This window comes from Lolium perenne, chromosome 6, assembly GCF_019359855.2.
Source record: "Lolium perenne isolate Kyuss_39 chromosome 6, Kyuss_2.0, whole genome shotgun sequence".
Classification (NCBI taxonomy): domain Eukaryota; kingdom Viridiplantae; phylum Streptophyta; class Magnoliopsida; order Poales; family Poaceae; genus Lolium; species Lolium perenne.
The window spans coordinates 147,742,441-147,757,920 of NC_067249.2; the positions used below are offsets into that span (position 1 = coordinate 147,742,441).

At 48.2% G+C, this 15,480-nt stretch overlaps 2 protein-coding genes across 3 annotated transcripts; both read left to right on the plus strand.

Moving 5' to 3' along the window:
• Nucleotides 1-3,553: 3,553 nt before the first annotated feature.
• LOC127307265 (uncharacterized) lies at nt 3,554-8,622 on the plus strand. 2 transcript variants are annotated; one of them, XR_007855362.2, is made up of 6 exons: nt 3,554-3,642; nt 3,849-4,073; nt 4,380-4,412; nt 4,504-4,643; nt 4,732-4,843; nt 8,029-8,622. XR_007855362.2 is itself a non-coding variant. In XM_071821497.1 (6 exons), exons 1-5 carry the CDS (start codon nt 3,625-3,627, stop codon nt 4,747-4,749), a joined length of 411 nt encoding a protein of 136 aa, XP_071677598.1. In that variant the 5' UTR covers nt 3,554-3,624; the 3' UTR covers nt 4,750-4,843; nt 8,029-8,622. The 2 variants fall into 2 exon arrangements, 1 of the variants encoding a protein (XP_071677598.1); XM_071821497.1 differs by having other exon boundaries at nt 4,527-4,643.
• Nucleotides 8,623-8,815: 193 nt separating this feature from the next.
• LOC127307264 (probable ubiquitin conjugation factor E4) lies at nt 8,816-13,023 on the plus strand. The gene has a single exon (XM_051337991.2). It carries the CDS (start codon nt 9,352-9,354, stop codon nt 12,400-12,402), a length of 3,051 nt encoding a protein of 1,016 aa, XP_051193951.1. The 5' UTR covers nt 8,816-9,351; the 3' UTR covers nt 12,403-13,023.
• Nucleotides 13,024-15,480: the final 2,457 nt, after the last annotated feature.

The window sequence follows — 15,480 nt, forward strand, 5'->3', positions numbered from 1 at the left end:
GATACCATCTCGAAGAACAACTCATCAATATTTACAAGTTGGAGGAGGAATATTGGCGACAATGGGGACGAGTGCGTTAGTCCTTGCAAGGGGATGCAAACACCGCGTACTTCCATGCCGTTGCCAACGGACGCCGAAGGAAATGCCTGATATCCTCTCTTATCACGGATGCTGGTCCTATCTCGGACAAAAGAATGATTCAGGAGCACATTTACTCCTTCTACCGGGATCTGTTAGGCTCGGATAATCCACGAGTCTGTGGTCTTGCTCAGAATGCTGGGAAACTTCACCTAGGGTCTCTCATGAGGAAAACTTGCACCTAGCTCTTACTTTCTCGGAAGAAGAGCTAACGACCATTGTCAAGGAGATGAAAACCGATACTACACCGGGTACAGACGGCTTCACAGTGGCCTTCTTCCAGTGCTGCTGGCCCTTAGTAAAACATGGGGTTTTACACATCCTCAACGATTTTATCCTTGGGAGGATTGACATCGCCCGTCTCAACTTTGGGGTGCTGTCGCTTATTCCAAAGTGCCGTGTGCTGACAGAATTATGCAATACAGGCCAATTGCCCTCATCAATGTTATCTTCAAGATGATTTCCAAGGCGTTTGCCGCAAAATTGGACCCAATCACTAACTGTGTAATCAACCAGAATCAGACGGCTTTCATCAAAGGCAGATTTATCCTGGATGGGGCTTTGTCTCTTCAAGAAATCATCCATGAATTGAAAAGCAAAAAAGCTAGGGGGCATCTTGCTAAAGCTTGACTTCAAAAAAGCATAAGATAGGGTCAATTGGGAGTTTTTGACCGAGGTTCTGCGTGCAAAGGGTTTTGACGGTGGAGTCGTTCACAGGATTATCCGGCTTGTGACAGGTGGGCAGACATCTATCTCCATCAACGAGGAAATTGGGCCTTTCTTTCGCAACAAAAGGGGTTTGCGACAAGGAGACCCCCTTCCCCCTTGCTCTTCAATTTTATGGCGTAAGCTCTCTCCATTATGCTTTCTAAGGCATGAGAGGCAGGACATATTTCTGGGGTTGTGCCTCATCTGGTTCCTATGGGGCTTCGCATTTGCAGTACGCCGACGACACCTTGATCCTTATTCAACACGACAAGAGACAGATTATAAACCTGAAATTCTTGCTAATGTGTTTTGAAGACATGTCCGGTCTTAAAATCAATTACCACAAGAGTGAGGTGATTTTTATGGGTCAAACAATCGAGGTGCAGCAGAGGGTGGCCAACATGCTCAATTGCAAGCTAGGAGCCTTCCCCTTTGCGTACTTAGGCCTCCCTATTTACGATCGTAAGCTATCTATAGACCAATGGATGTTTCTGGTTAGAAAGCAAGGGCTGAAGATTGAAACTTGGTTGGGGAGATTACTTTCCTCGGGAGGGAGGCTAATCCTCTCCAACTCTTGTCTGGCTAGTTTGCCCATGTTTGCTATGGGACTCTTCTTGCTCCAAGATGGGGTACACTCCAAATTCGACTCGCATCGCTCTCGGTTATTTTGGGAAGGATCGGGACCAAAGAGCAAGTACCACTTAGTGAATTGGCCGGCAGTTTGTCTTCCTAAGGAGGACGGGGGGTTTGGACTGCTCAATTCCAGGAAAATGAATATAGCACTCCTGCTCAAATGGGTATGGAAATTGTACCAGGGGGACAATGCCCTATGGTCTCAGATTATTCGCGCCAAGTATGCGGCTGCGTCCGATATTTTCGCAGGATCAGGGTGGGAGGCTCACCTTTTTGGAAAAGCTTGCATAAAATCAAACATTTTTTCAAGCTTGGAGCCAAGCACATGGTTTGTGATGGGAAACGTACCATGTTCTGGCTTGACCTGTGGGTGGGTCGGCGATCTCTTAGGGATTCCTTTCCCACCTTGTTCAGCATATGTGATAATCCGCAACTTCTTGTCGCGTCAGCGTGTGAAGAACCCTCGAGGCTCTGGTTTCGAAGATCTTTTAACTTAGCTGCCCGACGGGAATGGGAGGAGTTACAACGTATTCTAGATGCGATCAACCTTTGTCTTGGGGAGGATAAAGTAGTCTGGAACCTCGACCCTTCGGGATGTTATTCGGTGTCATCGATGTACAACAAGTTATCGGAGGGAGCCTCGGTAGCCTTTGCTAGGGACATTTGGGCTGCCAAATTACCGCTTAAGATTCGGATTTTCACTTGGCAGCTTGTTCTAGACCGTCTCCCGTCCAGCCTTCTGATCGCTTCGAAATTTGGCCCGACCACGGGGCGCTGCGCCCTATGTGACCTACCAGAAGACGCCAACCACATTTTCTTTTCTTGCTCACTCGCCAGATTTATGTGGAGCGTGGTTAGACAACTGCTAGAATGTCGTTGGTCTCCCACCTCCTTTGCTTAATTTTTGCTATTGTTTCTAGTTTTTTGGGTCGTCCTCGACGACTAATTTGGACTTTATTTGCGGCACAAAGTTGGGTGCTTTGGAACATACGCAATAAGCATATGTTTGAATCTAGGGTGATTTCAAAACCTGCTAACCTACTTTACAAAACCATTGTTATTTTCCAGCTGTGAACTCCACTCGCAAAGCACCAAGACAAAGCAAACCTGTTGGAGTTGACAAGGCAACTAAAGCTTATACACGCGGACATGGTGGCAAGTGAGAGCTAGGTGGTGATGGCAAGCGAGCGCTAGTTCGGGGTCATGCAGGGCACTCGTCTGGGGCGCGGCGTCGTTTCTTGGCTTGCTTCTAACCTCTTTATATCGTTCTAGTTTGTTTCCCTCCATAACTTGTTGGCTAAGTTGTACGCCGCAACATTGTAATCGTACTATATTCCAAATCCGAGGGCTTTATTAATTTAAATTCGCCAGCTGCCTTTTATCTATTTTTTTGTGTGTTTGTGCGTTGATCTATATTTCTATCCATTTTCCATAGTAGAAGCAGTCTTCAAGTACTGGTAGAGGATGGGCTTGACGGGTTATAGCTGGTGCGGCACTGGTACTCCCTCCGTTCCATGAAAAATGTCGGACGGGTTGTTTTGCAAAAACATCCTTTCTGTTTTTCCGACCAAACCCGAGGTCCACGCTGACGACCCTTCTTCCTCGCCCTCTCCTCTCTTCCTCGCTTTCTTGTCGACACCGCCCGCCGACGCCGCCCGCGGCCCGCCACCCCCTCTCACCCCGCGCCGCGCTGCCAACTTCCTCTTCCTCTCGAGCATCGCCGCCGCCTCCCTCTTCCTCCCGCGGGTCATCCTCTTCCTCCCCGAGTTAAAGTTGAGTTTTTTTCCCCTCGGGCGACCGAATCTGCAGCTGTCAGGATGGAGGTGGAGGGAGGTGCGAGCAGCGGCGGCCGCCGTGGACCTCCTTTCGACGGTGTTGCAGGAAGCTCCTACGGTGAGTCCATGAACTATTTCCTGATCTGTGTAACATGGCTCCCTTAAGTTTCTATTGATGAAGCGTATTGAATAATGAACCGGTTCCATCTTGTAAAAGATACGAAATTAACCAATTTATTCACTGCACTGCAATTCCCTTCACACGGATTTCTCGTTTACTTCCGATTTGTCTGATTTGCAGATGGTGCTGTTCTTGGCTGCCTTACCTTTCCTGGAAGCGGAAAGATTGACACTTACTAGACGCTGAATTATGTCGAGTAATACTATGGTAAGAGAACACATCTTGCAGCGCATAGGACATGAGATTCAATGAGGTCTCTTCCTCTTATGCAATGATTTCCTCGAAGCATGACGACTAATTGCCACTTCGTTGTATACATGACGAATAAATGTTGCTGAATAACTAAGCAGTTTTATGTTACTTGTATCACTTGCAGTTTCATCCCTTATTTGATTGCATTGTATCACCTGCAGGCTATGTGGTCCGAGGAGTGGGAGTTGTATCCAAGGACAGTGCCGAGCTCCAAGCATGGTGGTGGCCGACGGGGACTAGGAAGGCAACACGACGGTTTCATTCGCCGATGTACGTCCGTGACAGCGACCATCAGGGAGATTCGGAGGCACTGCTGCCGGTCGCCTGCCCGGAGTTGTTGCTTCCGGTCGGCCGACCACTTCCACGACAAGCTGCTGCTGCTGCTAGTGAGGCCCCTCTCCTCTTGTCTTAGTACTGCCACAAGTTTTGCATGCTTGTACTAGTGTTATTCTTGGTACCAGTGGTGTATTATGTCTTGATGCCAAGTTGACTGTGGTGTCATTACCACAAATTGCAGTATTCGTAGACAAAGTTCCCTACATATGGAAGGCATTTCAACCGTGACGAGTTTATTGGAATGCATGCTTGTTGAATAAACTTGTCTGTAGGTTGAACTTTCAGTTGATGCACCTATCTATCCATGTCTAAAAATGCAGCTAACTAGCCTTCTGTGTCTGAACTTTCCGCTTTAGGATGAGCAAGAGCGGCCATGGATTCAGCCGTTGGTATGTTTCTTCTCTCTGCAGCGTCTCAATAGCGGCGATATTATTTGTTGTAGCAATTGCGTAGATTTGAATGAGAATTGTCGTGCTGAAGAAATCGGAGTAAAAACGTTACAGAGAGGCTGGGTGTGCCCTCTTCCGATCCAGAGAAAGACTGAAGAACCATGGAGGTGTAAAGCCTGTAACTGTCTAACGATGTGGAAAAGCGAGAATCGATTGCCCCATGAGCGACTGGTATGTCATCTTTTCCTGCAGTGTCCCAAGAACTCTGTTTATGTGTGGTATACTTGTAGAGATTCTAACCAAAGTTGCTCTGCCGAAGAAATTCAACCGGGATTGAGGGCGGTGTGTTGCGGTGTGGGGAAAGAGAAGCGATGAAGTGCAGACGCCTGAGGATGAGTAAGAGCAAAAATTGATTCGGCTGTCAACCATCGGTATGCTCCCTTTCTCTGTAGCGTCGCAACAACTTTGCTTCTGTGTATTGGAGCGATTGCCTAAATTTTAAATGGAACTATCGTGCTGAACAGATCAAAGTAGAAATGCTAGAGCGAAAAACCAACCATAGTATGTTCACACATGCCGTCAGTTTGGCCAGTCTGGTGAAAACATTTGCTGGCATCGTAATTAATAACTGTAAACCAGAGAGGTTGAAGCAGGACAACTAATATAGATGTGAGAGATTTATATTTGACAGAAGATTACTTTTTAAAACACGGGTATCTTGCTGTCCGTGTAGTTGTAGAGCTAGGCAACCATACGTGTTCCAGATAGTTTCAGTACGTAGAGATTACAATAGTGAAAAGCAGTTCTATTCAGTTGAGCCCTAGCATGAGTGTGGCGTCATCCATACCGGCTCAACGCAGGTACACATGACAATACATTGCAGTGAGTACACGTACGGAGAAGATAGTTTTCAGGTTGACACCTAGAGATGTACAGAAAACGAAACACTGGCTAAATGCCCCCTACGTGGGAACCAAATGCATCAAGTGGCTTGAGCTCTGAAGCTTCCGCGTTTAGTTTGTCAACCCACGAGCCATCCCCATCAGGTGTTGTTTATTGGAACCAAAAGCTTGGATACAATGCACAAAGCATTGGTAACACCGCAGCTAGGATCAAAATACCTATATATAGCTCTGTCTGGAGTCACTGATTCGGTATTTAGGCACGTGGTACCAGAAGAGAACAACCATCCCTGTGAAGGGCGAAGGCAGTGAAGATGACCTGCAATGAGTTACATAAACAAAGCTAAAGCTAATCATCATAATAGGCTAGTTTACCAACCAGTCTATTTCAGAAATACCTGGCAGTAGTAATCTACTTGACAACATACAATAAGCAGTAATGGCAGAACACTTTTTTACCAAAATCTTATGAAGCAAGGTAGAATTTGTTATCTAAATCACACCAAGAAACATGAGTATTTTTGTAGTTTATGAATAGGGACTACATAGCTGGTTATTATTCAATGCATACCTTTGCCAATCTAGCGGTAGGGCAACTCATCCCTTAAAAAAGTAGTGATGTGCGTCAGCTCCATAAAATGTCCTATATTGGGCTACTCAATTACATTAAAGATAGAACATCAACACAAAAAGAACCAATGATTGGTTCCATGCATAGCAAGACTTAGCTTTTGTAGGCCTTGGTCCATGATAAATAGCTTGCTTATGATAATACATATCAGAGAGCTTCATCAGAGGCAAAGCTGCATAGCATTAGGTCCACAGAACACTTATGGGATCTGACTATTTACAGGTAAAGCTCAGTGAACACCCATCGAATAGAAAAATAAGGTTGACTGAAAACTGAAATAACCTTACGGAGAATCTTTCCTTTTTTACCACGAACAATAACGACCCTTAATCTGACAATGTGCATCAAGGAAGTTTGCGACAAACATATCCTCTGTAATGCATTTGTTAAATAACTGAAGGAAAATATGTATGGCATACATAAAAATATAAGCAAACCTATGACAATGGTATAGAGAAGCATAAAAGAATTTCTTGCGAGACCAAGGAAGAAAACAGTGGGTGGCATAACCTTACCTTCCATCTTTGCAAGAAGACTCACAGAACAACACTTCCAGTAGTTAGTGACCACGATGATCAACCTCAAGTCCAACCTAAAGATGAAAGATATAGACCAAAAGGAAAGGGTGGTGAGGCAAGAATGTAAACCATGCCATGCAAAATATTTCCGATGTATAGTACACAATATATAGAAGATCCACAATACTGGGTTGCACATATTATCGTGCTGCTGCTTCTCCTTACATGCCTGGAATCACATGTATGTGCATATCTAAATAAGAACCGGAGTGTATAAAAAATCATGTACCTAACCATTGGCCCTCTTGCCATCGGCATTGTCATGCCATGGTATGGCATGCACCGATGCGCAGCACTGGTCGTTAAGGTCAGGAAGGAGGGAGTTCTTAATCATGACAACGGGTGGCGGCCTTCATCGTTCCATGCAGGGAACCATAAAAGGAATGGGGGAGGGGCAGGTAGGAGGAAATGAAATCAACTGAGAGGTGAAAGAAAGGCCAAAGGCTGAGCAGAAGTATTAAAGAATCTTAAATAAATGGAATAGCTGGTGGCTGAACGTGTTGCTTTGCTCTCTGATGTAAAATTTAAAACTGAGATTTCATTTTATGTTGTAATTTAAGCATCCACCAGAGTTTTCACTCTTTGATTAAAAGGTCTGTAATTCTATCAGGTAAAAGAAGTCAGGAGGTGGTAAATGAAATCTGAGAAAACAATTCTAACTGTCATAGAGAAATTCGAAGTGGCACGAAAATAGTAGAATTTGCATACACAATATATCGACCCGAGCGTAAAAATTCACAAATGAAGAAGTATGTACAAAATACGATGGCCCGCATATAAAGAAATCAGCATGATGCCTTGTAAAAGATAAGCTGCTTTTGGGCATTAACAGAGCTACAAAATGCATGTGCTTGCTTCCCCATGACATAGGAGCATCTATTTATAAACTTTATCTCCATGTGGCTTTATCTGGACATTCTGATTTCACTAATTTCTCCATTACCAATCATGGTCAAACATAAAGGTCTATAATAATAACCATATCTACATAGCAAGTTCTATTTAGTTGAAGAGTATTTATGTACCATTTACATTGAGGTGTGACACCAAGCATAAACCCAGATTTGAAAGTCTCTAACTCAGTATGTCTTAAGCAGTTATCGGCTGGTTTTGTTCTATATGCATTTTGAGTTTCAGGAATTATGTTGCTTTTGACTAGGGATAGCTCCCAGGGCTAAACCTTGGATACACATTTTTTGTAGATTACCTTCTCACCTTTTGTTCCTTCGAAATGTGTGACTGAAATATAATATTCATACATTTATCTTAATAATTTCGTGAAGTTTTCCATCTTTTCTTATTAAGATATGCCCTTCTATCATATCTTAAATATCAGTTGAACTTCTCATGCAAATCCTGGACCTCAATATGGATTAATGAGATATCTCACATAAAAGGATAAATACCACTTGTATATAACCATTTGTGCTTTTATTATTACCTCAAATTCTAGGCTTACCTTTTCTGCTGAGGAGTTGTTTACGCGGTTTCAATTTTGGTTGCAGGGAGTGACATTACTGGGTTAGAGCAGACTGGTTCCTAGAACACTAGCGAGTTCTTGTTGCCGATCATCCAGGCGGTAGCATCCGTTGGGCCATCTAATGACGAGTGTGAAATGTGGTAGTTTTCAGGAGCGACCTACATGTCAGTATTCTGCGGAAAGCTCAGGAACATCGACTTGAAGTCCTTGACGTCAGATACAGATTTGAACACCTTCCCTTTCCAACAAAGAGGTAAACTGGGTCCGACACTTGTTGCATTGACCTCCTAAGAACAGGTTAGAGCTACAAAATTAGCCTCATTAATTCACTAATCATTCTTCAAATTAATGTCAACTGGGGAGTAGTATTGTTCTGATCTATCGCTGAAATAGTCGCTTGATATGACCGGGCGGTAAACTAGGTACAGGTGCTACCATTATCAAATACCACCTCCATTGGCTTGCAGCTTGTTCCGTGAACCTGCTTAGCGGAAGAGAAAGCAAACTGTCCTTATTGTGGTATGAAGCTTGAGGATGCGAGCATAGAGAGCAAGCATGAGAATCATGCTGTCTGCTTGTATTGCAAATGACAGGAATAGTTTCATGTAAAGGTGGGCTAGGTTGGGGAGTACGAGAGGGAGGAGATCATGCAAGCATGCCGACATTGCGGCTATCGCTCACGCGGGACCCGAAGGAATCGTGCGCATTGCCCGTATGGTTAGTAAAATTCACTGGATGGATTGACGGGATAATAGGGATGGGATGGCAGTGGGACTCGGGATTAATGGAAAATCCCATCTCACTTAAATTTTAGGTCCTGGGGATGCTGGTGGGGTCGATGAGCGCCCATGCACGCTCCGCGTATTGCCCCGCGGTTCGGCGGTTGTCGGCCATCATGGATCGCCTGCGTGGCTACGTGAACAGAAGCGCCGCCGCTGAAGCATTGCTGGCGCCCAAGCCGAAGTACTCTTCGTCATGGATTGCTCTCGAGCGAGCTTTGGCCTGTCCGGCTCGCCCACGGATGCAAGATGAAGCTCGCCGGGACGGTCGGCCAAGTTTGATTTGATTAGGAGACGAACTCGAGAGGAAATCAACTATGTCTCGACGTATGTCCCGATCGTTTCTCGTTCGCGCGCGGTTTGGTTTGTGAAGAGAGCAGTCCGAAATCCGAAACAGAGCGTGATTTGGTTTGCTTGGAAATCGGTAAACCTCAGTCTATTTAAGCAAGACACCAACCTCCAACTCCAAACTCGATCGACTACCCCGACTCACCGCGACACGCGATTCCCTCTGGGACTAGTAGAAGTCGAAGCAGTCCGTACGTCCGCAGCCAGCACCGCCGCATCCGATGGCGTCCACGCCGGCGCCGGCGCGGCAGCAGTGCTCCCCCGACGAGGTCGAGGACATCATCCTCCGCAAGATCCTCCTCATCACCTTCACGCCACCATCCTCGCCCAACCCCGCCGTCGCCTACCTCGAGCTCACAGCCGCCGAGCTCCTGTCCGAGTCGCGCCCCCTCCTCGCGCTGCGCGACAACACCGAGCGCATCCTCATCGGCCGGCTCTCCCTCGCGGACCCGCCCGCAAACTCGCCGCCCCCCTTCGCCTTCCTCACCGCCGCCTTCCGCCGCGCTGCCGACGAGGCACGCAAGATCAGCACAATCCGCGACGCCGGCCTCCAGGCGCGCCTCAGAACATCCATCGCCCACACCCGCGGACTCATCCTCTACTACGCGCGCATCGTCGCCAGTAACCCAACCATCTTCCCGTCGCCGCCCAATGCGCCCCACCCGGCCGCGGAGCTGCTCATCTTTCTACTCGCCGAGGCCACCGACTCGCTAGACCCTACCCCAGCCCCCGGCGCCCTGCCGCCGCCGGGCTTTCTGGACGAGCTCCTCGGGAACGTGGACTACGAGGCCATCGAGCCGGTGATGGGTGAGTTGTACGAGCGTCTCAAGCAGAGAGTTGACAAGGTGTCAGCGCTCGGTGACTTCCAGCGGCCACTCCGTGTGCTCAGGCGGCTGGTCGGAATCCCCAGCTGCGCCAAGGCTCTAGTGCAACACCCCAGGTGGATTCCAAAGAATCAAACTATGCTCATTGGGGAAGGAAGAGCCATAGAGCTCTCCAGCTTGCTCGGAGCCTTCTTCCACGTGAGCGCGATCCCCGACCGTGAGTTCGCAAGCAAGCCCGATGTCGGCCAACAGTGCTTCTCCTCACTCCGGCCAGCTGACTTGATGTCATCTTTCTCTACTATCAAGAGTGTTATGAATTGCTTGCAGGACGGACTAAGGGATGTTCTTTTGGTGCTGCTTAAAAATCTGGAGACTCGAGACAAGGTCCTTGAGTACCTAGCAGAGGTGATCAACAAAAATGTGGGAAGATCCGGCATGCAGGTGGACCCTTTGAAATGCGCTAGCTCGGGTATGTTTGTCAATCTTAGCGCTGTGATGCTCCGTCTATGCGAGCCTTTCTTGGATCAAATGGAGTCTAAGAAGGACAAGATCGATGTCAAGTATCTGTTCTGCAACGATAGAATCAATTTCAAAGATTTGACCGCGATAAGTGCCTCTTCAGAACAAGTGTCTTCATGGACAGAGAGCTGGAGCCATGCACATGCTCAAGATGATCCCTGTGATGGAGTGGCTTGCTCAGGCAAAATTAGTAGTTCAGAGAGAGGCTCGAAAAAACAGAATTTCTCGTTTATTTGCGAATGTTTCTTCATGACAGCAAGGGTGCTCAATATGGGGTTGATGAGAGCTCTAGCAGACTTCAAACACCTCTCTCAGGATCTCGCAACATATGAAGATGATTTGGAATCAAACAAAGCATTGAGAGAACAATCCGTAAGTTCACCACAGCTTGAGCAAGATATAGAACGCTTGGAGAAGATGGTCGCGGCTTTATCACAAGAAAAGTACTGCTATGAAGCTCAGATACTAATAGACGGTGATTTTCTTCAGCGTGCACTATCTTTCTACAGATTAATGATATTGTGGTCAGCAGATCTTGTTGGCGGATTTAAGATGCCTTTGCCATCACAATGCCCCAAGGAGTTTTCTTGCATTCCGGAGCATTTTCTTGATGATGCCATGGATTTACTTGCCCTAACCTCTGGAGTTGATAAAGCTTTGGAAGGCTTCCCATTGGATGACTTCCTCAATTTCAACATCATGTTCATGGCCAGTTCTTCTTACATTAAAAATCCTTATCTGAAAGCAAAGATGGTTGAAGTTTTGAATTGCTGGATGCCACAAAGAAGCGGCTTGACATCCACAGCCTCGTTATTTGAGGGGCACCAACTATGCCTTGATTATCTAGTAATAAACCTTCTAAAGCTTTATGTGGACATTGAGTTTACTGGCTCTCATACACAGTTCTTTGACAAATTTAATATTCGACACAATATTGCTGAGCTTCTGGAATATTTATGGGATGTTCCTAGTCATCGACATGCTTGGAGACAAATAGCTAAACAAGAGGAGAAGGGTGTGTACTTGAATTTTCTGAACTTCCTTATCAACGATAGCATCTATCTTCTCGATGAGAGCTTGAACAGAATTCTTGAACTCAAGGACATAGAGACTGAAATGGCTAACATTGTTGCGTGGAATAGCAGACCCGCTAAAGAAAGGGAGGAGCGTTTGCGAGTACTTCATCAGTCAGAGAATGTTGTTCGTTTTGATATGAAGCTGGCAAATGAGGGTGTTGGGATGCTTGCCTTCACGTCAGAACAAATTCCAGCACCGTTGCTTCTTCCTGAAATGGTGGAAAGGGTGGCAAGCATGTTAAATTACTTCCTCTTGCAACTTGCTGGTCCACAAAGGAAATCGTTGACCGTAAAAGATCCCAAGAAGTATGAGTTCAAGCCGAAGCAGTTGTTGACAAAGATTGCTACCATCTATGTTCACATCGCAAGGGGTGATAAGGAAGATATCTTTCCTGCTGCAATCTCGAAAGATGGACGATCATACAATGAGCAGCTGTTTGCTAGTGCAGGTAATATTTTGTGGAAGATCGGGGTAGATCCACAGATCATACAGGAGTTTACACAACTCGCCGGTAAGGCAAAAACTGCTGCCTCTGAGGCCATGGATGCTGAAGCAATCCTTGGGGACATACCAGATGAATTTCTGGATCCAATTCAGTATACTCTCATGGAAGATCCTGTGATATTACCATCGTCGAGGGTCACAATCGATCGTCCAGTTATTGTCCGGCATTTGCTAAGTGATAGTACCGATCCGTTCAACCGTTCCCATCTCACACAAGACATGCTTTTACCAGACATAGATCTCAAGTTGCGCATCCAAGAGTTTGTCAGGTGTCAGCAGTTCAGGGCACGACCGGCTGCCAACTCCGAGATGGGGGAGCCTGATGGTGCTGCTGATATGGCCGAATGAACTGCGAGGAGCTGGGATAGACAATTTTTGTCGAAACATACATTATACTATTCATGAGGCATCAAGTCGATTATATGGGTTCTCCCCTACTTCTGCCCCTGCCTTAATTCTTTGTAAATGTTGTAAACTGATCTCCGCAAATCTAAATTTAGCATACAAATCTAATGACTCGGCAAGAAAAAGAACATGTATTGTCACTAGGTACATTGGTCATTCGGTTATGGGAAGTCCATTTGTTTTTTTTTTTTTTTTTTTTTTACCCGTTTTTTCTTTGTTTGTGCAACCTTGCAAACCATCTGGTGACGTGGAAGTACGACGTCCTGACTGGGTTACTGAATCCAACTTTTAGTCGTGAAAAACATCTCATTTGTACAATTTTATTGTTGTGCGCATATAAGGTACGCTGTCATGTGTTGAGAAACACAAATGATTTGATATGGCAACAAGGACACATATAAGGTACATGCCCAAGAGTAGACCATTGCAACATAGCTTAGTTACTCTGTCAGACCTGGGCATTACAGGTCCGAAACAGTGACAAGTGCGTCGAGACTAAGATTTAGATGGTGAAGCGTGCAACTGTCGATACTTCACAACTGAGCAGAAATAAGAATAGATTAGTTGTTGTTTAGCAACTCTTAGCTTCACGACATGGCATGTGTGTTTGGTAGACCGAGTTTCACAGGAATATGTACATCCTTATTTTGGATTTTTCTAAACCATGTAGGTCAAGTGGAAATTGTTAGATCTTCTCCGGTGGCCATGCCGACGGCAGAGGCATTTAGAGCATCATCCACTCGCCCTCCCCCCTCCCCCATATAGACTCCGGCCTACCCGTTTTTTGGCCCATATGGGGGGGCTCCAGCGATAAACAAAAAATGGGGGTCGACCGGCTCCCAGCCGTGACCCCCATACAAAGTATACACATTTTTAATAAAATAATTTTTATTGCGTTAAATAAATAAAAGACTAGTCATACTTATATATAGGCCTATAGTACATGTACTCGTAGTTGCCGTCATCGGAGGAGCCATCGTCGTCGCTCGCTGGGTGCGGCTCAAACCTATGAGGCGGCAGTGGTGGTGGTGGTCGCTGCGGGGACAGATGGCCGCTGCGACTATAGCGTAGAACGTCGTTGCCACGGCGGGCACGGTGGGCCTACTCCTCCTTCACCCACCAGGACCGGCCAGTCTCCACCGGCGACGGTAGTGGCGGTTTCAGAGAGGCGCGGATGGCCACGCGTTGGCGACCATGGCGTACTCCGTCGTCGCCTTCCACTCCGGTCCCTCCTCCTGCTCCCCCAGCTGCGGGGGAGGATATGGCGTCTGCGTAACGAAGCCACCGCCGTTGCTGCCACCCTTCTTCGGATGCTGGAAGTGAGGGTATCGTAGACGGGGGTAGTCGCCCGCCAAAATGTGGTTCATCACTCCCTCGAGAGTCCGGCTGCCCCACCATAGCCGCCGTCCGACCTCGTTGTTGTCCACGGGAGGCGGCCCATCCCCCTCATACCTGGCGAGCTCCATATCCCGGCGATTGGTGAAGAAGGCGTCCCAAGTTGTGGCGTTGTCGGGATCCCAGCAGGGATCCATGCGCTTCTTGGGGTGAGCTTGACGTAGTAGTGGTGCGTGATGGCCGCACGCCGAGCTGCACCTTGTGGCCGGGGGAGACCGTTAAGTCACCGTTGCTCACACGCCAGCCCGGGGGGCATATGAACCCCGATGGGCAGGGGTAGTTTGAGGCGCCGAGCGCCTCCACCTTCGCGTGCGTGAGAGCAAGACCACCGAACGCCATGTGTGAGATGTGTGGGAGAAATCTGTAAAACTAGGATGAGATGTGGACCTTTCACCACTTCCCAGCTTTATATAGCGGCGACAATGGAGGGAAGCGGCAGAACTTGCGAGAAGATGTAGGCGGGAAGCGGCGAAACTGGCTTGGAAGATATAGGTGGGAACCGGCGGAACTGGCGGGAAGATGCTCATCTCGCTGCCAAGGCTGGCCCGTGGCGATTTTCCAGCCGTTCGGCGCCCCCTCTAGGCTCCTTTTCTATTGGGTTCGTCCTGGGGGCGCTGGATGGAAAGTCAGGCCGCGCCGGACGAAAATCTTTTTTGGGGCCCGCGGTTGGGCGCGTTTTCTGGCGCCGGCGTCCCCCAAAAACGTATAGGGAGTCTTTGGGGAGGGTGAGTGGAGATGCTCTTAGAGAATCTCCACCGGCACCCCCCATAGCGGCCCGATAGCGTTTTAGGGGCCGGCAGCGAAAATGGGCTCACACTGGCGCGCCCCAAATAGCGTCGGAGCTTTTTCGAGCCCAATAGAAGCGCCGGCAACCCCGTACCAGCCCCTTGGCGAAGGGCGCAAATCGGGCGCGCCGGTGCCTCGCGAGGCAGAAAATTTTGGGCGTGGGAGCCGCCTGTCAGTGATGCCAGGGCGACGCGCGGGAGATTTTACCGCCACGACGCCGGGCTGGAAACTCTCCCGCCACGACGTCGCGCGGGAGGTTTCCTGCCTCGCCGCCGTTCTATATTATCCCTCCTCTCCGTCTCATTGGTGCAAAAATCTAAACCCTAAAAATACCACAATGTTTGATTCGTGGGAGGAAGTGGTGCTAGAGGAGGCCGTAGAAGTCGTGGAGGTGGACCTGCAGCTTGCAGAGTGAGGAAGCGGCACTAGCGGCGACCGTAGATGCCTTTATCGCGGACGAGCGGCAGGACCAGGAGGCGGAGCGGCGGCAATGGGAGGAGGTGCAGCGGCAGCGGGAGGCGGAGCGGCAGCGCTGGTGGGAGGTGCGCCAGCAGCAGGGTGGGAGCAGCTTGCATTGCGGAGGTTGATGCGGGAGGAGCAGCAGCGTCAAGATGAAGTCTACGAGCGGGCTACAGAGGCAGGAGTTGATCACCGTCGGCAACGGGAGGAGCTGGAGCAGCAGCTGCGTCAGGAGGCGGTGGCCGTGGATAGATCCGATTATTTGACGTTCGTGGCGGAGAGAGCATCGGGGGATCGATCGCGGAGGAGCAGCGGAGAGAGCATCAGAGAGAGCAGCGGACGACCGTCCACCTCCACAGAGCCGGGTGGCCAGTAGGTAGT